At 47.4% G+C, this 24066-nt stretch overlaps 1 protein-coding gene across 5 annotated transcripts in view; it reads left to right on the top strand.

Moving 5' to 3' along the window:
* Nucleotides 1-24066, top strand: part of PTPN3 (protein tyrosine phosphatase non-receptor type 3) — a 1694656-nt gene that overhangs the window by 1542796 nt on the left and 127794 nt on the right. For all 5 annotated transcript variants that reach the window (XM_069219598.1, XM_069219596.1, XM_069219595.1 and 2 more), the window contains one exon: nucleotides 19554-19699. In XM_069219598.1, coding sequence (XP_069075699.1) covers nucleotides 19554-19699 — 146 coding nt within the window. The remainder of the gene's footprint in view (nucleotides 1-19553; nucleotides 19700-24066) is intronic.

Below are 24066 nucleotides of genomic sequence, written 5' to 3'. Positions count from 1 at the left end.
CCATCCCAACACCAACTCCTGCATGCCAACACAAATCATGGGCACCCATCACCTAAGCATGACCACTGCACTAACCCCCCCCCCCCCCCTAACTACCCTCACAACACCTCCCTCAAGGGAATGCCTGCACTGGGGGACAAGGGCACCCATAACACGCACGCTATTGCACACACAGAAACAATAACCAAACTCTCTTACCCCATGCAGGACCCGAACGACATCACACCAGCCAGGAGGGTCCAGAAGTGTCCATCCCACCACCGGAACAGGCCCACACTGAGGATAGCAGCTCTGTCGACAGTGAACCTGATGACCAGCCCGGACCATCGGGGACCTCTGGGCAGTCGGTTCCCCTGAGGCAGCCACATGCCACACCAGACCCGACCCCCTCTGCCAACACCAGCACAGCTCCCACCCAGCGGGCCCATGCCTCTGTCTCTAGGACAGCTCAATCAGCGGTGTGTCTGCCACTACAGGGCACCCAGGCTAACCCAACAACCCAACACCAACAGGGACCTGGGGGCAGTGGTAGCGGGCACACCGTCCAGGGGACAGAGGCCGGGGGAAACCGGGCAGCTCGGAGGGCTGCTGTGCGACAGGGGGGGGAGGAGAGGCCCAGGGAACCCACTCTCCAAGAGGCCCTCACCACCATCATGGGGGCATACCACCACTCCTAAGAAACAATGGCGACGGTACTGGCCAGGTTCACTGAGATCCAGGCACAGCAGGAGGAACGCTACATGGGGTTCAGGGAGGAGCTGAGAATCATCGGGACCGCAATGGGGACCAACGTCCTGGCCCTCAACAGGATAGAGGACGCGTTGCGGGACCATGGTGCACCACACAGGGCCCCTGTCACTAGCCCGGACCAGGAACAGCCTACCACCTCCGCCGGCGCTAGTGGACAGGAGGTCCCAACACCTCGACAGCCCCCCAGAACCCCACCTCCTGCTGAAGAACAACCACCCCGTAAGAGGAGCCTGAGACCAAAAAAAAAGACAGAGTAGGATGTCAAGACCCCCGCCAGCAGGACATACCCCCTCAAGTCTTCCCACTGTCCCACATTGCCACCCTGTCCAACCATGAACTGCCTCTGCTCCATCCTTCCACAGGCAAAAGGACAATGCACCTGTGAGACTGAGAACTGGACTCTGCCATGGATATTCCTCCACCCCCACCCATCACCCTTAGAATCACATGTACCGATATCTAGCACTGTAAATAAATCACATTTTGCACACAAATCTGTTTTGAGTCATGCTGTATTATTAACAAATGTATTACATATTACTGTTCAATTTCTGTTCTGTCAATTAGTCATGACAACATACCAATGTCAATACGCTGTATTTCATGGGCGAACCAAGCAGAAGTCAGATACTGAGTCAGACAGCACTGAGAAGGGAAGGGAAAGGCAAAAATTAATGAAAAATATCTGTGGGGAACTACAGAAAGTACAGATGCAGGAGGCTATAAGCAATTGCAATTCTTACCTGTGTGTTACTGGAAATACTGTTGTATCACTCTGTCCCTATTGTCTGTGTCGTCCTGAGAGTCTTCCTCCTCTTCACTCTCCACAGGCTCCACGGCTTCTACAACACCATCTGGACCATCCTCCTGCAGGAAAGGCACCTGGCGTCGCAAAGCCAGGTTGTGGAGCATACAGCACGCCACGATGATATGGCACACCTTCTTTGGTGAGTACATTAGGGATCCACCTGTCATATGCAGGCACCTAAACCTGGCCTTCAGGAGCCCAAAGGTTCGCTCAATCACCCTCCTAGTACGCCCATGGGCCTCATTGTACCGTTCCTCTGCCCTGGTCCTGGGATTCCTCACTGGGGTCAATAGCCACGGCAGGTTGGGGTAACCAGAGTCACCTATTAGCCACACACGTTGTCTCTGTAGCTGTTCCATCACATAGGGAATGCTGCTATTTCGCATAACATACGCGTCATGCACTGACCCTGGGAACTTGGCATTTACATGGGAGATGTACTGGTCAGCCAAACAGACCACCTGGATATTCATTGAATGGTAATTCTTCCTGTTCCTGTACACCTGTTCATCGTCATTTGGGGGGACTAAAGCCACATGGGTCCCATCAATTGCACCAATGATGTTGGGGATGTGTCCAAGGGCATAGAAATCAGCTTTCACTGTAGGCAAATCACCCTCCTCTGGGAAAATGATGTAGCTCCGCATGAGTTTCATCAGGGCAGACAACACTCTGGATAAGATCTTGGAAAACATAGGCTGAGACATCCCAGATGACATGGCCACTGTTGTCTGGAATGAGCCAGTTGCAAAGAAATGGAGGACAGACAGAACCTGCACTAGAGGGGGAATTCCTGTGGGTTGGCGGATGGGGGACATCAGGGCTGGCTCCAGCTGGGCACACAGTTCATGGATGGAGGCTCGGTCAAGTCGGTATCGTAGTATTATGTTGCGTTCTTCCATTGTGGACAGGTCCACCAGCGGCCGGTACACGCGAGGATTCCTCCTTCTCATCGCTAGTCCCAGCGGACGGTGCCTAGGAAGGAGAATATGGAGTACAGAGTCAATCCACTCACAGGTACGTACAACACAGCTTGCACAAGACAGGTAAATGTATGGGTTGATATGTTTGTATGTGTGCCATTGCAAGGCCTAGGCCTGTGTGACGCATTAGAAATTAAGCCATGTGGGCCCTTGAAATGGCCGATGCCTGACCTGTGAAGTGGGACAATGGGATGTGAGGTCACTGCGCTGGCGGGGCACACCGTGGCGGTAGGCGGTCGAAGACCGCTGTGCGAAGACGCATTGGTTAACATTGAAGCCTATGGGTTTCAGGAGCCAATGACGATGTGCGCCGGCGGTCGCGGGACGCACCGCCGCGGTACGCACCGCCATTTTCTATCCGCTCAATCATTCGATACCTGATCATCCACAGGAGAGGACCTATACTGCAAGTGCTGCTGTGAACTCGGTCTGGAAGTGACAATGGCTGCTGCTACTGGTGAAAGGGCCCCCGCCTTCAGTTCAGAAGAGTTGGAGAAGCTCGTGGACGGGGTCCTCCCCCAGTATGCGCAACTCTACGGTCCTCCAGACCAACAGGTGAGTACACTCAGTGCACATTGAATGGGTTATGCCTGTGTGGAGGGGGGGGGATGTAAGTTGGTGGGGTGTGGAGGGAATGGGGAGTGCAACGCACGACAGATGAGAGAATGGGAACCATGACAAGGTTGGGGAGGGGGGGGCATGTACTCCAAACATGCAGATATGTGACGGTTTCTCTTTCCCACCCTGTACATGTCAAACAGGTGAGCGCCCACCAGAAAATCGATATTTGGCGTGCCATCGCCGAGGAAGTCCGGAACTTGGGGGTCCACAACTGACGGGGCACCCACTGCCGCAAGAGGTGGGAGGACATCCGCCGCGGAACGAGGAAGACCGCAGAAACACTGCTGGGGATGGCCTCCCGACCTAGGAGGGGTGCCAGTCGCACCATGACCCCCCTGATGTCCCAGATCCTGGCGTTGGCCTACCCTAATTTGGATGGGCGCTTGAGGACAGCACAGCAGACACAAGGGGGTGAGTATCCGCACATTCTCCTATCTGTATGCGCATTGGAGGCGTCTGGGTGGGGGAGGAGGGCTGTGGGTGACATTAGGCCAGGGCGCTCTCTGTAGTGTAGTCCGCTCCCTTAGGCATGGCCCTGTGCCCCGCCCCCCACCTCTGTAGGGTGCCAAGTGCAGCTACCCATGCTCCAGCATCACACCTGTGCGCGTGTGTTGTCCCTAGACCTGTTTGCCTAGTCAGAAGTACTGAGTAGTGTACCCCAAGTTCGCGACTTAGTGCACGAGGCACCTGTGTCTGTCCTCTCCGCAAAGGGTATTGCTAAGGCATGCACTCAACTTTGTTTAATTTCTCCCCCCACCCTAAATCTTTGTCTACTTGTGTTTTAGCATCATCAGGCGGAGGAGATTTGGCGTCGGAGCAGGAGGGAGCTGCAGGTCACCAGGCCCCGGTGGGCACTGACACAGACACCGAGGGCACCAGTGATCCGGAGGGCGAGGGGAGCACCACAACGGGGGCCGGTGGAGACACCAGCGACACGGACACGTCCTCGTTTGGGAGCTCCCTAGCGGGGGCGGCACCATCTGTGCCCCCCGCAACAACAGGTACAGCCGCCACCCAGCGCACCAGCACCGCCCTCCCAGCAGCCCCTCAGTCTTCGCTCCGTGGCCGCTCGGCCAGGAAGGCGCGCGTCTCCTTCGCCCCAGGCACCTCAGCCCCTGCCTCTGTTACCCCTGCTGCCCTCAGTGCGGAGCTCATTGACCTGGTGAGGACGGTCATTGTTGGGCAGACTACCCTTCTGAATGCCATCCAGGGGGTGGAAAGGGAGGTGCATCGGAGCAATGCCTACCTGGAGGGCATTCATTCGGGTCAGGCTGCCCATCAACGAGCGTTCACTGCTCTGGCCTCAGCACTGACGGCAGCCATTGTCCCTGTCTCCAGTCTCCCTCTTCTGTCTGCCTCCACCCTTTCTCTGTCTTCTGTACCTCAACCTATCCCATCCACACCATCAGACCAGCCTGCACACACCTCAACACCCAAGGCCAGCTCATCCAAACATAAGCACCACAGAAAACACAAGCATTCACCCAAGCAACACACAGATGCAGACATATCAACAGTCACTACCACCTCTGTGTCCCCGTCCTCCTCGTCTCCCTCCTCCCTCCCTGTGACGTCTACACTCACACCTGCATGCACCCCAACATCAGCCAGTTCTTCCACCACCAGCAAACCCTCCACTACAGTCCGCAAACCTGCAGTCACCACCCCCACTGGCATTTACACGTCCCCTGTGTCCTCTCCCACTGTGTCTGTCACCCCCTCTTCCAAGACACATAAACGCAGGCAGACACCCAAACAACAGCCAACCACCTCCCCACAGCCTACGTCCCAGTCACCTGCACCCAAGGACAGCACACCTGGCTCTCATACAACCACATCCTCTTCCTCCACTTCTCTCACCACTACTCCTACCCCTTACCTTGGTCCCAAGAAAAATTACCTCTCCAGTTTTGACCTCTTTCCCTCCCCCGACCCGCCCCTCCAACTGGGAAAAGTCCCAAGGGCACCTCAGCCACCACCAGCCCAACTACTACAGTGCAAGTGGTGCATGGCATGTGGAGTCCACCCTTTGGCGGGAGTAACACTTAGGTGAGCAGCAAGGGGACAGCCAGCCCCCCCCCCAGGCAAGAGGACCCGGAAATTGAAGGGCCGCCGTGAGCGGACAGAGACGGCTGCCCCCAAGGAGGTGACTCCGGCCACTTCACCGGCCACAGCAGCCAGGGGAGGCAAGGGCCCGAGAGCCCCATCTAAGGAGCGGAAGGACAGCAGGGCGGAGAGGACAACCACCAGGAGCGCGGAGCAGGAGGGCCCCACAAGCCCCATCCCGGCTGCAAGGGACGACACCAAAGGGCCCAGGACTCACTCCCCAAAGGGGCCTGACACAGCACGGTCGGAGGGCGAGTGAGCAGGGTGTCCAGGCCAGGTATGACTCCCTTGACATACTGCAAGAGCACCGCTGAACAGGGCCCCGCCGTGAAGACAGGTACCGCTGAACAGGGCCCCGCCGTGAAGACAGGTACCGCTGAAGAGGGCCCCGCCGTGAAGACAGGTACCGCTGAAGAGGGCCCCGCCGTGAAGACAGGTACCGCTGAAGAGGGCCCCGCCGTGAAGACAGGTACCGCTGAAGAGGGCCCCGCCGTGAAGACAGGTACCGCTGAACACGGCCCCGCCGTGAAGACAGGTACCACTGAAGAGGGCCCCGCCGTGAAGACAGGTACCGCTGAACAGGGCCCCGCCGTGAAGACAGGTACCGCTGAACAGGGCCCCGCCGTGAAGACAGGTACCGCTGAACAGGGCCCCGCCGTGCAGAAGAGCACCGCTGAACAGGGCCCCGCCGTGAAGACAGGTACCGCTGAAGAGGGCCCCGCCGTGAAGACAGGTACCGCTGAAGAGGGCCCCGCCGTGAAGACAGGTACCGCTGAACAGGGCCCCGCCGTGAAGACAGGTACCGCTGAACAGGGCCCCGCCGTCTCAAGCACCGCTCAGCTGGGCCCCGCCGTCTCAAGCACCGCTCCGCTGGGCCCCGCCGTCTCAAGCACCGCTCCGCTGGGCCCCGCCGTCTCAAGCACCGCTCCGCTGGGCCCTTCCTGTCAAGCACCGTTCCGCTGGGCCCCGTCGTCTCAAGCACCGCTCCGCTGGGCCCCGCCGTCTCAAGCACCGCTCCGCTGGGCCCCGCCGTCTCAAGCACCGCTCCGCTGGGCCCTTCCTGTCAAGCACCGCTCCGCTGGGCCCTTCCTGTCAAGCACCGCTCCGCTGGGCCCCGCCGTCTCAAGCACCGCTCCGCTGGGCCCTTCCTGTCAAGCACCGCTCCGCTGGGCCCTTCCTGTCAAGCACCGCTCCGCTGGGCCCCGCCGTCTCAAGCACCGCTCCGCTGGGCCCTTCCTGTCAAGCACCGCTCCGCTGGGCCCTTCCTGTCAAGCACCGCTCCGCTGGGCCCCGCCGTCTCAAGCACCGCTCCGCTGGGCCCTTCCTGTCAAGCACCGCTCCGCTGGACATCGCCATGTCATGCACCGCTGCGCTGGGTCCCGCCGTCTCAGGCACTGTTTATGGTTCACTGTGCCCACCATGCCTCCTCCTTGACCAGTGGACTCTGTAATCCACCTGAGAGACTATGGCTTTGCACTCCCCAGGATGGCACAGTGGGCAATCCACCCACTGTAGAGACATTGAGAGACTGTGGCTTTGCACTCCCCATGATGGTCCAGTGGGCAACCCACCCACTGCAGAGACTTGAGAGACTGTGGCTTTGCACTCCCCAGGATGGTACAGTGGGCAACCCACCCACTCTAGAGACATTGAGAGACTGTGGCTTTGCACTCCCCAGGATGGTCCAGTGGGCAGCCCACCCACTGTAGGGACATTGAGAGACTGTGGCTTTGCACTCCCCAGGATGGTACAGTGGGCATGGTGGCTCCTCGTGGATCTGGCGTCGTGGACTCATGTGGCTGTGGTGGCCCCCCCTTCCCCCTGAGGTCCCTGTAGTTTTGACATCGGATGCCCCTGCAGTGTTCTCTCCAAAGGACTCAGGTCTCGTGTGTGGGCTTTGCCCTTGTTTCGCAGAACCTTGGCCCACGGACATGTTAGATTCGTAGGATGTGCAGGACTTGTTACTTCAGTGATACACTGATGTGTATATCTTTTTGGTTTTTGTAAATATTTTTCACGGTTGCTCAATTATTTCCAGGTGCTTTTTTTGTACATGAAAATTTATTCCAAATTTGGTTGTGTCATTGTATTTTTAAAGGGTGTTTGTGTGGTGTCACTGTGACTTCCTGCTCTTCACTGGTGTGTACATATTGGGGGGGTGGGGGGGTCGCATATGTGTATGCCCATAACCTTTCTTCCTCCCCCCTCCCGTGTGTCGTAGGTGCAGTACTCACCGTTGACGTCTGCGCCGGAGTTCGTACTCGTGGTAGATGAGCAGGTAGACGAGAGCAGGTATGATGTTCAATTCGGGTTCCATGCTGTCCGGATTCCGCGTGGAGTGTCTCGAGGTGAGCGTTTTCCATTGGAAATGTCTGTTTCCGCCGTGTTTTTATCGGCGGTGCTCCCGCCCCGGAAAAGGTGGCGGATTGGTGGGTCGTGATAGGGTGGGCGGTACATTGTCTGCCGCCTGGCTGTTGGCGGTGACCGCCGCGCTGTTTGTTTGTTCCGCCGTGGCGGTCGGAGTGTTAATGCGGCGGGCTGTGTTGGCTGTTCCCGCCAGGGTCAGAATTGCATTTTTTTGACCGCCGGCCTGTTGGCGGGTTGGCCGCCGCTTTATCACCGACCGCCAGGGTCAGAATGACCCCCTATGTATATTGTAGTGGCAATGTCACTGTGAATCCATATGACTTGCACTTCATTATCACACTCCATTCGCCGCATATACTTCCCTTCATTTAAGCAAATACCCAAATAACACACAATACTGAGGTATTGTTTCATCAAGCTCACTCACTGTTGTGGTTCACTTCTCACAGCGCCTACACAACTATCTTCTACTCTAATTCACATGCAAGAATCAATATCTAGAAGATCAAATAAGAAAGAGAGATCCTATAAATGCTTTAATTCTATCCCCAATTTCGTATGTGAGCCAATTTCACTATTGCTTACCTTCCTCTTTTCAGGTTGTCCAAATGTAAGTCACTCTTACAGGGGAAAATCTCATCCTCGTATAAAACAAGCCACTTCACTTTGGCCGCTTATAAACAGGGAATACAATTCTCTGTATTGTATTATATCTGATTATAATAATATCCAGATTGGACAACACAGCTTCTAAATGAAGAACACACAAAAATAAACTAATACCGATTTTCCTGTCAAAAAATCTATAGCTGCAATGTGTATCTGGTGATACTATAACAAATTCTCACTAAACTTTCCCTTTATTTTACCCTCGAGGACAGTTTCAGACAAAGGGACCGTGCATTAGAGCCCAGGATTCACAAAACTCCCCAGTTGCACAATATTTCCCAAGATCTAGTCAACTTCCCTTCCGATTGCCAAACACCTCCTTACCTCACTGTTGCATGTTATACAGATGCCAAACTGCATTCTGTGTAGGATAGAAGACTCTCACTACGCAATTATTGTCATTTAACTCGGCCCACGTCACGTCAAAATGACGTGATATGTTAAAAACATCCTTCTAAATATGTTCATATACCACTATTCCAGCTAACACAGGAAGAGTCCCACACAGTGGGAGCCATCTTGGAATGTTGCATAAACCAATGCAGCCCATTACAAACTAATGAAAACTAAACATGGAGGCATGTCCTAAAATGTAAGGTCTCAATTTAAGAGATGACATTTAAAGACATTTTTTCTTTATATATTATATAATAATAAACCTGAATCGAGTTTCACACCCTTAATAAAGTTCTTATTTAAACAGAGAAGCAGTCACATTCCTCTTCACTATTTAAACCCTTCCTTCTCATGTTAAAACATGAGATGACACATTGTTCCCTCAGTTTATGAAATTCATTTCTATTTCCACCTTTCCTATTACTTACTATTTTTCTAATATAAACCACCAAAGATGTGTGCAAACATGACCCTTGTGTAAAAAGTGCTCTACAAAGGAAGCATTCACATAGCTGCAGTCTTAGATTGCTTCCAGTCTTTCCCACATATCCAACTCCACATGGACATACCAAAAGGTATACAATATTACTACTCCGACAGTTAATAAAGGTTGTAGTTGTAAATCTGTTTGTTTGATATTCAGTAAATTTTTCTTCAATACATTGATCACAGGCGTTACAAATGCTGCACTTAGAATTACCTATTACATTTGTCATCTCTAGAGTGCTCTGTGCTTGAGGCTTTTCATCTCTATATATCTGTACTAAAATGTTTCTCAAGTTTTTGTTCCATTTATAGGCAAAAAGCAGTCGCTCAAGCTTCAGTTCTTCATTATGATCATGATGTACCAGTTCCTGTTTATCGCATTTTTTATACGGTTACTAATCCGTGAAAATGTACTCATAATTATTCCTGTTTTTTCTCTTTGATGCCTCAAACATGCTTTCCGTATCATAAAAGCCTGATCTTTTGAATGACTGATTTGAAAGTCTTTTCAGATATCCTCTGTCTAAATTTTTTCTTAAGGACTTCTGAATGTCTATAGAAATCGTCTAGAGAAATGCAATTACGTTGTAAGCAAAGGAACTGACCAAAGGTTATATTGTGTTTTTGAGTTTTAGGATGATAACTAGAATAATGTAGGAGATTATTTTCATCTGTTGACTTTGGATATAACTCAACCCCTAAATATCCACCCACAACCTTGAAAGAAATGTCAAGAAAATCCACTTTACTATTGTTAACATTAGGTGTGAATCCTAAATGTTCATCTCCTAAATTCAGCCAGGCTAAAAGCGTATCAAGTTGCTCTCTAGGTCCTTCCCGCATAAAAAAATGTCATCAATAAATCAATGCCAGCGTACTATATTCTGATAAAAAGGGGCGATCTGATTGCAAATGTGTTCCTTTTCAAATTCTCCCACATATAAACAAGACAGACTTGGAGCATAAGGTGTGCCTATGCTCGTCCCGTTCAATTGGAGAAATAATTCAGCTTTAAAAAAATATATATTTTTTTTTTAAACGATAGTGACACATTTTACTATGAATTCTTTGTGCTCTGTGCTCCCCTTACATCTGTCTACTTCAGAATGTTCCCTTTCACATCAATTGTATAATCTTGGGGGATATTTGTGTACAGTGCCTCTATGTCTAGAGTTACTAAGAATTGTTTTTCTCCATTGTATTGAGCCCATTCTAACAGAAAAATATGTGCCGAGTCTTTAATGTAAAATCTAAATTCACTAACAAGTACTTTAAAAAAAAACTTGAAGTGAAGGTAAAGTACTGCATTACAAGAAGTAAAAAACAAATTAGAGCAACCCAATCAGGAAGTGGATGGACGTAGAAAATATCTAACTAATAGTAAAAAATAAGATGTGAATAGGTTTACTCAGGAGTTGACATACCCTTATCTTCAAAAAGATTATTATCAGAATTGGAATGACCACCCAGTGGAGAGACAATTGTATCAGAAAAAGTCAACCACCGAAACGTGTCAACACTTTACATTTTTAATCTGTTAAGAGACGCGGATATAATTTAATGCTTATGGATCCTGCGGCCCCAGTGCGCTTGTGAATTGCTTCTAAGTCCCTGACCTTCTTGTCAAGGATCTCTTGTGTCTCCTTCTGGAGACAGTTTTCTGATGCAGATAAGGCAATAAATTGCCCCTGCACTACTAATTTTAAGACTTCCCAGAGGGAGGATAGCGATTTCTGGTCATTTTCATTAATCTGTAAATTTTCTGCTACAGTCTTCTGATTGGATTGGATGAGCGAATCTCTTAAGCACCAGCATGATATGGTCAACCAGGTGTGGCTGATGCGTAGGGTGAGTGTTGAAGGTGCACAGTCCATCAGCCAGTGGCATCCTAAGGTCAATAATGCCCTGATTTGATCTGAGCATTAGACAGAAAGACCAAGGATGTCATCCATGACCAGATTGAAATCACCTTCTATTAAGAGAGCCGCATCGGGCCACAGTAGTAGGGGCATGAGGGTGTTCAAGATAAACGTCTCTTGGCAGTCATTTGCGACATATATGTTAGCTAAGGTGAATTGGAGGGCCCCTAATCTGAGTCGGTAAGCAAGAAAGCGGCCTCGAATTTCAGACACTTTGGAAATGATGTCACCCCAGAACCGGGTGGAGATCAAAATAGCCACTCCCCACTTTTTTGTAGCATTGGAGGACCATAGCTGTTGTGGAAAACATCGTGATTGCATGCGGAATGTATCTTTTTGTATTTGTTGAGTTTCTTGGAGTAGGCATATGTTGCTGCCTCAGCTTGCAAAGAGGGAAAGGAGCGCTTTCCGTTTAGTAGGTTTGTTACGGCCTCCGATATCAAGGCTCATGTTTTTAACTTCCAGGGTGTCCTGTCAGGGAAGTGTGCCAGTTGCTCCCCTATTTAACAGAGATAGAGTAAAGGGTTAGCAAAGTGCAAGAAACATGAGATGGCTGAAAGCACGTCTTACTCTGAGATGGGACTATACTACTGGTGCGTATGAAGAAAGTATCACCCCAGCAACTAGAACAGAACAAAAAAACAACATGGATAAACCAATGAATTGAAAAAATGCCCATCAACAATGGTATTCATCAAAGACTGTCTAGCCGATACTGGATAAGTGCAATTGCATGCTTAAGGACGTATTACATTGGGTATTTGGGGAAACAAAAAACAGATCAGCAATATTTTATTTGCGTATTTGTAGGTTTGTTGTATGTTTTGCCTCTGTGCAATATTTGTATTTATTTAAAGTTTGTATTTTATTTGTTGAGGGAGCTGTGGGAGTGTTTTTGTTTTAGGTATGCACCCTCTTGTGAATAGTCTAAAATTCCTTTTTATGAAGATAACTTTAGGAGGATTTTGCTATTTGGAACACATGTCATGTGAATAGTAAGCAATAAAGTTGTTGTATTTGAAGAATAAACAGAAATGGTTTTGTATTTTATATTGTAGTGGCATTGATTTTTGTGGATAATCGTGGTGTTTGTTGGGTTGATGTGAGTAGCGAATATATGAGACAGTAGAATATTTGGATAGCGTTTGATTTCCAAGGGGAGATCTTTCTTATTTTGAGTGAGCACAGATCTAATGCCAAATGAAGGGTGGTGAGGGTGCTTGTAGAATTCTCAACTGCAGTGAGAATGTTCAGCTCATTGCCAGTGTCATAAATGAAAGTAAGATAATCCAGAGAAGGTTTAGCAGTTTATTCTGTACATAAATATGCACCACCAAAGGACACTGTGTCAACAAGAGTTCTTAGTTCCAACTGACAGGAGATGGAATGTTGTTGACAGAATGTTTTCAGACTCTGTAAGCATCTGTCAAGCACTAACCTGTTTGTCCCTCGGAGACACTATGTTGACCAGGCTGCTTGTTCCCAATTCCACCTAAACGTTGCATGCCTCCCACTTAAACCTCCCGGGGGAAAGGGGCTGGATGAGAGAAGGAGAGGGATACTGGAGTCTCAGGGCTGCATCCGGACGCCTAGTGACGGTTCTTAAAGAGCCGGTATTTTTCTATGATAAATTACACATCAGTCAAATAACTAATATCTCATAATCCATGTATACTCTACTGTTAAACTATGATGTGCAAGCTAGATGTATGTGTGGGGGCCCTCTTTACCGATTTTGATGTCTCTCCCTCTCTCTAGGAATTTTCAGAAACACTGTGGATTACCTGTAATTAACTAAGAGCCTTGAACCTCCTATACTGTCTAACTACTCCCATTGTGAATCCAGATTAGTCCCTCGTCAACTCAAGCCTACCTAGATGTTCTTTGACATTCAGTGGATATCTTGTGTTACACCTTGAGATTTCCCAAGATGCTGACTCACTCGACTCATAGACATTTACTTAGGCAACAATAATAAGAACAAGCTCTCAGGGAATTAGATTCTCTAGATATTCATGGGTTAATCATTGTACTGTGCTGGTATTGCGAAAAACACAATTCAGTGTTTAAATCACACTGAAAACATAGGGTTAACATCAAGGCTTTGATACCTGTTGTATTGCTATGAAAATATAGGGTTAATCAATAGCATTCAACTTCATGACCAACCAGCTTATCACAATTTGAAGTATGCCACTTTGAAGTCAGTAATAATAACCGTATTCACAGTACATTGTATCGCTAACAGCAGTAGTAATGCCACATTAAACTCAGTGATAATAAATGTATTCACAGTATATTGTTTTCATAATAATTTTTCAATAGAAACTCCTTTCTGTGGAATAATGCAAGAAACTACAATAAGCGTTATAGCATGACAAGCGGCGAACATCCCAATGACCCTTAAACCCAAAGATGTGCCCTTATAGGAACATTCCATCCTGGAACATTCGCTTATCAAGTTTCAAGTCAGCAGGAATTCACGTTTTAGCAATAAATGTTCCTAAATCACGTGCAGCGCTTTACTGCCTTTTTTTTAAGGCTTAGTTCCCTCGGTCTCTTCTTCTTCTGGAAGTGGTCTTCAAGATGCTGGAGAAAACAGAACATGAATATCAAAAGCGGAGGAGCAGAGATTCCATCTCTGCAGCCGTGACCTTTACAGCAAGCATTTCACTCAGGCTGGGTGTGATATAAATACCTCCTGCATCCAGCTACACCCAGTCTGAGTCATAGGGAGCCACACCCAGTCTGAGTCATAGGGATGCTGGAGGCTTGTGCAAGGCGTGTTCCCAAACAAGCATTAGTCTCTAACAAGCATTATTTCCAACAAGCCTTGGTCTCTGTAAAGAAGCATTGATTTCCCGTAAAAGCAAATGATCAACTCAGAAGTTTTTTACTTGGGCATATCTGGGTTTGCAGGCCCGACAACATGAGGGCAAAAGAAAAAGCCAAAGGAGGTATGCAACTATATGGAAAGAAATTGAAGGGAACATTACTCCACCTTTTACCTGTATATAGTGTGAAATAGTGATTCAGATGTACCTGTCGTTATGTGAGGATAATGTTATAATGATGTCCATGTAGAGGATCTCATGTAATGGGGTTACACCTTACTCAAGTTTGATGCAGTTGTAGAAATTAAGCTAACTTACAATTATCCTTTCAGATTGACTCTATACTTTCTGTACTTCAGCAAATGGGCAGGTACAATGCATCAATAGAATGACTAAAGGAATCTGTAGCAAACAGGGTCAATGTTAATTTGGGTGTCCACCTAATTTGATAGACTTCTAGCTGCATGCTCGCTACTTTAGAATATTCCCCAGACAGCAGACAGGATCCGGAAAATCTTGAGCATTACCTGTGTGTGCCAGTAGATGGCACCAAATGGCTCTGTGTCTGCATCATCTATGGCAAATGTGACGTGCATTGCCTGTATAGACGCCACCCCAGTGCGCTGACCTCAGTTCCTTTTTCCCCACTCCATCAGCACAGATCCGGAAGCTACCTCAGTTGTTTTTTGACTACAGTTTCACTTTCTTCACAATCCTTTTGCTCTGAGTGTGTCTTAGGGATGTCCCCTAGGAAACATGTGGGTTTTAATCCCTGTGGAACCTGTCACAGGCACATGTCTGTGACAGACCCCCATCTGGGTTGCTTGTGGTGCCTAGAGCTGGACTCCAGGACCTGTGTGGCTGCCGTACAGTGAAGCTCAAAGCGATCTTTGAGCAGGCAATGAAGCTCCTGGCTTCTCGACACCAGACAACTCTAAGTCCCAGTTGGTCAGAAGATGCGGGCCCACTCTCTGAGTCGTTCATGCAGATCAGCGTCGATGTCATAGTCATCATCAAGTAATTCCCACAAGAAAAAGAAGGCTAAATAGTTCAAGCGTTCTTTGACTTTTCCTCGCCTGTCCAAGTCATCCAATGAGGCGCCGAAATTACACCACAAGTGTTGGTCTCATTCCCACATGTTCTCTGCAGAGCCTGAGCCTGTTCCATGCTTCGCTGAATTTAGTGGAATCTGCACGAAACCTGCCCCACTCCAGAAGATCTATGAGGCCAGGCACGTCATCTTTGTGTGGCTGGACCCCTCCGGAATGTCACCGGGCCCCAAAGGTTTGGAAGGTGCATCTACTAAGGTACTTCCAGCGAGGTTGCCGTTAATGGCAGTTGGGCCTTCTGGATCCATTCTTGGATCCAGACCAACTCCAGTCACGAATCCACAACCTTCGCCAGGGCTCAGCCCAATGGCGCTAATCCCTGTGCTACAGACGCTAAACTGATTCCTGGCTCCAAGACAGAGCTAGATTAGCAATATTGACTTGGCACCAACCAGACCAAGACCTTCCGGGTTGGAGACCTTGCCACCTTTTCTTAACAGGCCCTGTGAGGAGTATGACTGGGGTAGATCTGAGGATCCTTATGGCTACCCTGAACCCCTCAAAGACCCTTATCTATTAGGGTTAATCCTGGTGCTTTCCCTGCCACTCCACTTCACTCCACCTGACTGGGAATCCAGGAGGCAGGAAATCTTCGGAGAAGAGGATTTTCTCCTCCTCCAGGCTTGCATTGTAGTCTATGAGCACCACATACCTCTTTCGGGCTGATGGAGTGACACATTGTGGGACGCGGTTGTGTAGGTGCTACCCATGGTCTCGGAGGAGGCCCAAGCTATTTTGACCCAGGCTTTTGCGGAAAGCAGGGATACTGCCAAGTTCACCATCAGCTGCAGGCTGGACACAAAAGATTTGCTGAGCAGGGCCATTATTTTATCAGTGGCACTTTGTCACAGCATCTGGCTGAGATCAGCTTGCTTCTTGCGGGATGTCCGAGCTTCCCTTATGGACATACACTTCAATGAAATGCACCTGTTTGGTGATAAGGCTCATTCAGCTGTTGAGCATGCGGTCACTGCCGCGTTGTTAGGGTTCACCATGGCACCTTTCCAGCTGCACTCTTCTCTTCGCTCCCTCTGTGGCCCCTTTTGTGCCTACAGTAGGAGCTACCAGCCGCGTCCTTTCTAAATCAGCCACTACAGCCAACAGGCTTCCCAGCACCTTTGTGGCCACAGATGTAGCTCCAAAAAGTCCTGTATAACCCAAAAGCCAGGAATCTGCCCAGTGTGCCACCAACGTCCCTGGCAGCTGCTGCCTCCAAGCCTCTTTAGTATGCCCTCACACCAACACGGGCCCCCTGTTGGCAGCAGGATCAAGAACCACCTGCACCAGTGCCATGCCATAACTTCAGACAAGTGGGTGCTTCAAATTATCTGGCAGGTTTACGCTCTTCCATTTACAAAAAAAACGCAGTCCCTGCCAATATCCTGAGATCAACCGATGGAGGACCACCTGTCCTTATTACGCCTGGAAGTACATGGCCATTTTAGCCAAAGGAGACATTGAAGAGGTGCCAGCATCAGAAGTAGGTTAGAATTGTTATTCCTCCTACTTCCTGGTGGCCGAGAAAGACTGAGGCATTCTGCCCTATCTTAGACCTGCACCCTCTCAGTGCCTTCCAGAGAAAGGAGAAATTTAAGATGCTCACACTCACTAAGGTCCTGTCTGCATTCGACCCTGGACACTGGTTGGTAGCGCTGGACCTGCAGGGTGCCTATTTTCATAACCTCGTCCTGCAGGCCCATCAGCAATACTTGCTGTTAACAGTGGGCCAGGAGCATTTTGTATTTGCTGTGGTCCCCTTTGACTTAACCAGTGCCCTTTGGGTGATCTCGAAAGAAATGGTGGTGGTTGTTAGCACATCTTGAGAGAGCTGGGGTTCCAGTGTTCCTCAATCTCGACGAATGGCTGTTGAAGATGAGCTCTCCACAGGCAGTTGCTACCCACCTCCAGACTACGGCAGACCTCCTGCATTTACAGTGGTACACTAGCAACATGCCAAAGTCACAACCGACTACTCAGATGCTCCTTTTCATCCGAGACTTGCTGGACACAGTGGAGTTCTGTGCTTTCCCACTGGAGTAAAGAGAACATGACGTTCGGGCTATGATCCCAATATTTCAGCTGCGGTCCTAAGTCCTGGACTGACTGTGAGGCAGCTGAGTCTAATGGCCCCCTGCACCCTGCTAGTTAAACATGCCAGCTTGAACATGCAGAATCTGCAGTGGGATCTAAAGTTCCAGTGGAAGCAGCACAAAAGAAACCTTTCCGATAAGTCCAGATATCGGAGGAAACTGCACAACATCTGCAGTGGTGGCCCCTGAGAGTGGATCAGCTACTGAGCCCTCCCTCTTCGCCACCCAGAGCTGACAGTGGTGACCATTGTAGTGCTTCTGGAATGGTGGGGACATCTGGGAGAGGTGAAGATCAAATGCCTCTGTTCTCTAGTGGAGACTCAGCTTCACATCAGTCTTCTGGAGCTGAGGGCATGCACTTGCCTTTGAAAGCTTTCCTGCCCTCTATCAAGGGCAACCTAGTTCAAATGTTGACAGGCAACACCACTGACATGTTGTACTGCAAGGACAGGGTGGGGTTGTGGCCCTGTGCCTTCAGGCATGGCTGGATCTTCAGAACATGTTGGTGGTGTAGCAGCACCTGGTGGGATCTTTCAAGGTCAGGGTGGGTGAACTCCGCTGTCAATGCCTCGCAGACCACAAATGGTGGCTGTATCAGGAGGTGGCTCAAGGTCTCTTTCAGGACTGGGGAGAACCTTGTCTAAATCTGTTTGCCACTGCTAAGAACATGCAGTGTCAGCACTTCTTCACGCTGGAGTTTCCAAAGTGACTCTTGCTTGGAGACCCATTGTGACTAAACTGGATTATGGGCCCCTTCCCACAATAACTGTCCTCCCCTAAGTTCTGAAAAAGATCTGAACTGGCTGAGCCCAAGTCTTCTTAGTGGCTCCAGATTATGGGAGGAGAGTATGGTATCCAGAACTCCTGAGCATGACTATCTGTCCTCCGGTCAAGCTTTACCTTCGGGAGGATCTCTTGTAACAGCAAGAGGGCAGGGTTCTACACCTAAACCTTAATACTCTCCCATCTTCATGTGAGAAGATTGAGCACAGATAGTTGAGGGTATTCAACCTCCCTGATGAGGTCTATGATGTGATCTTGGCAGCCAGAAGTCCATTGATGAATACCGTTTACACCTGCCGTTAGGACATGTTTGTGGCTTGGTGCGCTAACAAACATCTCGATCCACTATCTGTACCCTTGTCGAAAGTGTGTGTGTTTGTATTGTCCTTAGCCTGGCTAGGCCGTGCTCTGGGCACAGTTAAGCACTATCCTTCTGCCATAATAGCTTTCTTGCTCTTGCCGGATCGACCATCCTTGTTCAAGTCACCTGTTGTGACACATTTCCTGAGAGGTCTTCAACATGTTCTCTCGCAAACCTTTTGTTATGCTCTAGTGGGACCCTAATTTGGCTTTGACCTATCTGCAGTGTTCTGTATTTAATTATTATTTAGTACATTTTATTCAAACTTATTCGTTCAATATGTTTTCATTAAAATTCTTATTTGTAAACACAAATGTAAGTATTAATTTATTTCAAAACAGCAGTCACTGCTCTCACCGCCCAGGACACAAGCACTCGGGAATCAAAATCAGTTCTCAAAGATTATTTATTCTATAACGTTCTGCACAACAAATTGATGCCTTCAACCCCGGTGACTAGTTTTCTTTTTATTCAAAATGATTTAAATTAGTTACTTTTACTTTTTGTCCGTGGGGTGTTAAGTCCTGAATCCAAAATTTTCTGTTTGTTGCAGTACCTCCAATCAATACATTCATGAGTCTTTTGGGTCCTTTTCAATGTAGTCATTGCTATTCATAAACTGCATATCTAACGTTACTACAACAGTGTAATAGCATGCTATACTCTGCACATCTGCTTATGGGTTATATGCCTTGCTTGTTTTCTCGTGTGCTTTCTTTAATAGAAGATATTTAACCGAAATCAGGATGGCAGAGGTTACATTTGTGGAGGATGTTAAAATAGCGGTGAAGAGACCTTGGGCCTGATTTAGAATCTGGCGGATGGCATACTCTGTCACAAATGTGACAGACATCCTCTCTGCCATATTACGATCCCATTATATCCTATGGGGATCTTAATATGGCGGACGAGATATCCGTCACGTTTGTGACAGAGTATTCCATCCACCAGGATCTAAATTCGGCCCCTAGTGACTGTTAGGAGAGTTGTTGCCCGGGTGAAGTAATTCTTAAGTGCGATCTCTGAGACAGGTCAGGTTACTGTGCGGTGATAATAACGCTGAATAGAACCTTTTCCTTGTAGTAATATGTGAATGTGTGTTTATTAGTACTTTTACTCTAAATAACGTTACTGAGCCACATTTATTTTTACTGCCTATTTTAGCAGTCATTTCTTAAAATACACCTTTATCACAAATTCCAGCTTTCCATAAATTCTGTTAAGAATATTAATTTATGGAACTTTCTTAATCACATTACAACTTTTTTCAGAGTGGTAAAGAGCATACTGTTACGCATCTCCAGTACGTTGCATGGCCTGATCATGGTGTTCCTGATGACTCCTCCGACTTCTTGGACTTTGTGAACTGCGTGAGAGAAAAAAGAGTGGAGAGTGAACCGATTCTTGTACACTGCAGGTAATTGCTTGTTCATGCTTGCAGAGAGAAACCAGAAAGGTTACGATGTATTGCCTGTACCTACAGATTTAAAAATTATATTCCCTACAGTACGCAAGGAAAGGCATTGTAAAGTTTCTTCTTCTCTGAATTCCTTCTGTCAACTGAGTGATTCTCCATTCCTTCCCAACAGCAGGTCTAGCTTTCCCCCACTAATTTGTTCTCCAACACTCAAAAAATATTGTATACATGAGCCCTCGTAATTATGTAAATTACCTTCATCTGTTTACAGTGAGAATTAGCTTGTGTTTACGTTGTTAAGTCGTAATAATAACTTTGGTCCCTCTGCACTTTATGCTTGATGCCACAATGATTCAGGAAAATATGCTAAATGAGGTTCAAGTGGTTTGAGACTTTATTGTAAAGCAGAAAGATATTGGTCAAAAAGAGTCCGTATAAAATTCAGACCTAAAAGATCACCAGAGGAGAAAAAAGGAATGACTCGGAGAAGGTCAAGGAAGTTTGTATTATTGCTGGTATCTCCTGGGGACTTTGAGAAGAGTATTGGTAACGTTAGCCATCAGGAATAGCAGGACTTGTATTCCACTAGGCATTTCCCCGCAAGGCTGGTGACCCTACTTCTATCACTTTCCCGAACCCCCCTAAATTAATTGCAGCAGGCATGGATAAGCGTCAAGAGAGAGAGGAAGAAAGGGAGGGAAAGGGAAGGTTGATAGAAAGTAATCAGAGAGTAAGAAGACAGGAGAAGAGGGGAGAGAGAAAACTGATAGATAGAAACAGAGAGATTGTGTGAGAGGATGCAAGGAACATGGCTGGTCTGAGTTTTTTTGTTGCCAGGGCTCCTTTAGTTCCCTAGTTCGGCCCCATTAGCCACACTCAATGCCCAAGGGCCTCTTTCCCTAATAGTGTTGTGAAGGAGTAGTACCCACCCGATGTTGGGCATTACTGTTAAGCAGGTAAATGGCTTTGTTTAAGGTTCTGTTCCAAATAGCTTACAACATATATGCATAAAAAAACTAAGACTAAATTACCCATTGTTAAATGGATTAGATGTGGCAATTGGCCAATCCCTGGTGCGCTGCTTCTCACAAAAATCGTGGATAATGTGTTCACCAATCAGCTTTTCTGCAATCTTTTGGCTTAGGTATTTCTGGATGGTCTTATGTCTAGTTTGCACCCTGGAAAGCGGGCGGATGTGGCTCTGATGGATGTAATAAATTGATTATTGTAGAGTTAGTGTCAGTGCAGGCATTGCTCCTAGTATTGCTTGACCTGTTCAATACAATAGAACACTACATTTGATGGATACATTGCAGGCTGTGGAGGGGACCTTGGACACGTCTTTCAAATAGTTTTGATATGTTTGGCCAACAAACGTGTCCAGGTGAACAGTAGAGGGGTGTCAGTCCCACCAGTTGATTTGTCATGCAGAGCTCCTCAAGGCTCCTCGCTGTCACCAGTGGTGTTCAGCATCTATATGACCTACTGTGGGCAAGGTTGCTGGGTTTTCACACACATGCTAATGGCGTGCCTAGTCCCCCCCCACCCCCAGTTTACACAATGACGTGGCCCCTACCTATGAAATGTTGCAGAAGGTGTAGAAGTAAATGTGTAAAGGCTGGTTAGCGCTACCAAACCAGATTAATATTAGTTGGCTCTAAAGCTGCCATTGATTAATTTGGAGTCTGTTATAACACAGTGGGGACAGGATATTCTGGATTTAGGCTTCTCAGTTAAGTGTCTGTGATTTGTACTCACTGGGTGACTGTCAGTTCTGATTTTATGTACTTATGTGGCAAAATGATACCTATGCTTAGAAAGTAAAGGCCAGGCAACTATATCAAAAGCCATTATTGAGTCTCACCTTGATTGTTACATCACTATCTTTCTATGATTCTCTATAGGAATCATGAGGTTACTTCATATTTAAATCATTGCTAAAATTATAGTAAGTTTGAAATACTCATGACATATTTTCTTCTATGCTGCACAAATTACACTGAATCTGAGTGAAATTGAGGGATTTGTGTTATGTATAAAATACAACCTATACTAAAGGTATGTCACACAGGAAGGAAAGACTTATAGTGTGAACTTGGTAAAGTTTTAAGATCAAGGGAAAAAGAACCGCTGATGATTGAGTGTGTGCACAGAAGTACATTTGGAGGTAGGTTATTCAAGTTTACAGTGCCAGATTTTAGAATGACCTTCCAGTTTATGTAATAATATTTTTCTTTAAAAAAAAAAAAAGATTAAAGGCGTAGTCGATTGTCCAGCTAAGACATGGTGGCACTGTCATCATCTGGATATCCACAACGCTATACATGTGACTTGGACTTGGCGCTAGGTGTGCTAAAAATACATGAGGTGATGTGGCTCTATCATACATCTTAAAGGCCTTGCTTACAACAGAATTTTCCAGCCTTATGGAGACATGAGGTTAAAAACCAAAAGTCTTTTTACGGTTACAGAACTCAAGAGGTGACATTTACATTATATTATGTTAAACCTAATATTTATATTAGAGGTGAGAGTAATTAATTATCCACACTATGTGCCTTCCTACTGCCCCACTTCAGAACATACCAGCTGTATTTTGGCGCCACCCCAAGAAACAGTTTTGAACTTTGCAGTATACTGCTCAGTGGTGCCTAGTGTAGACATTTTTTTTGCAAAGAGCCAAATAACAATCATAGACTTAGGTTGATACTGACTATTATATTGATCTTTCAACTAGAGCACCATATAGTCATGAACAGGGTTTTCTACAGAATGGTGCAATCAGATAGACAGAAAGACTGACAGAAAGAGTAAAACGTCTGTTATGTTACTTGGAACATAGATGTAGAAAACTCCATATTCCTTCTCTCTCTGCCCAATCCAAAAACATGGTGCTATGCTGCACTGCCCGCCACCCAGTGGTGAGCCTTCCCTTCCTTCAATCCAAAAAGAAATCCACCTGGTGTCCTACATCCCTCTGTGCCCATCCTTAGCGCTACCCACATCCTCCTCCCTTATGGTACTTAACATCTAGCTACCCTCCCTTAGCACACTCTCTCATCCCTCCCTCCCCTGACCTATGCTCTTCTCTCTCAACATGAGAGGGAGATCAGATGCCCTGCTGATAGTAGCTCTGTGACAGCTTTGTCAGCAGAGCTTGCTTTTCCCGGTCTGTGCAGATGTGTTGACAAAGAACATGGCGGTTTGTGGTGCAAGGATAACATTGATGAAACTCCTCCTTCCTCTGGTCTCTAGAAAGCCAGAGGAAGTCCTGGTTCGTGTCCATGGGATACCCACCTTTAGAGCCCTACCCACACTTCAGATGAGTCAGTACTCGTGTTTTGACCCCAATATTCACAATAAGGCTTTGAATGAGAGATATACACAATATGTTACTTCATATCCACTGTGCATCATAAAGGCTCTGCATTTTCATTACGGCCACAATGATTAATCTGCTCATCTATCCAGTCTCCTGTGAAAATAAGGAAATATGCACAAATCATACCAGATCTGAATGCATGCAGAAAATGGCAACAGAGTGTTGCAGTGAGCGATATGCTGGAGGCAGCAGGCATGTTTAAATACTTTTCCAGAGCTTCTGGCAGATTAGAATTTTGTTAGTGGGGCACTCTCCATCTAGAATTCTAAAGTCAGTTTTTCATTGTTTTAAATATAATTTGGCAAACCCAGTGTTAGTGCTAACCTCGCCTTACAGACATGCCACCCCTGCGAAGAAAAGCGTGATTCAGCTCAGATCATGAAGAAGGAAGAAAATTAGTAAGCGTGGATATAAACAACAGACCAAATGCTATAGCGTGTGTTCTGTTGCATGAGAACACCATTCAAAACAGTCCTACACAGGGACATGACACGATCAACTTTTTTTCTGAAACAGGGGGGGTAGTAATGCATGGTGAATACTAATGTAGTGTGAGCCTGTGAGGGCTAGTTGACTTGCTTTGTTGTTTGGGGCTGTTTCTTCAACTTTTAGAATGTCACTAGTGGTGTCTTTTGTGTGGCATTATAGGCTTGAGGGAGAGATCTGCTGGTTCCTGGAACAGCCACTGAGAGACGTGTGTTGTTCCTCCTGCACATTTGAATAAATCACATTTATTCTTCATTTCTTTGTTTGCCTCATTTGCTGTTGCAATATATATTTGGTGATGAGGCGCTTGAAGTGCCTGTGGGACAACACCTTACTAGGCATAGTTCCTGATCAACTGCTGACCTAGTCCGAGTCACTTACAGAGACTAAATTGGTCAGCTCGACATTTCTATTGCAAGGCAAGTGTATCTCTACTCATCCTTGCATGTTGTGTTTTGGTTATGGTGAAACAACTTAAGGATGAGCTATTGCGGCACGT

The sequence above is a fragment of the Pleurodeles waltl genome, chromosome 2_2, assembly GCF_031143425.1.
Source record: "Pleurodeles waltl isolate 20211129_DDA chromosome 2_2, aPleWal1.hap1.20221129, whole genome shotgun sequence".
Classification (NCBI taxonomy): Eukaryota; Metazoa; Chordata; class Amphibia; order Caudata; family Salamandridae; genus Pleurodeles; species Pleurodeles waltl.
This window is presented reverse-complemented; position numbering and strand designations above follow the sequence as displayed.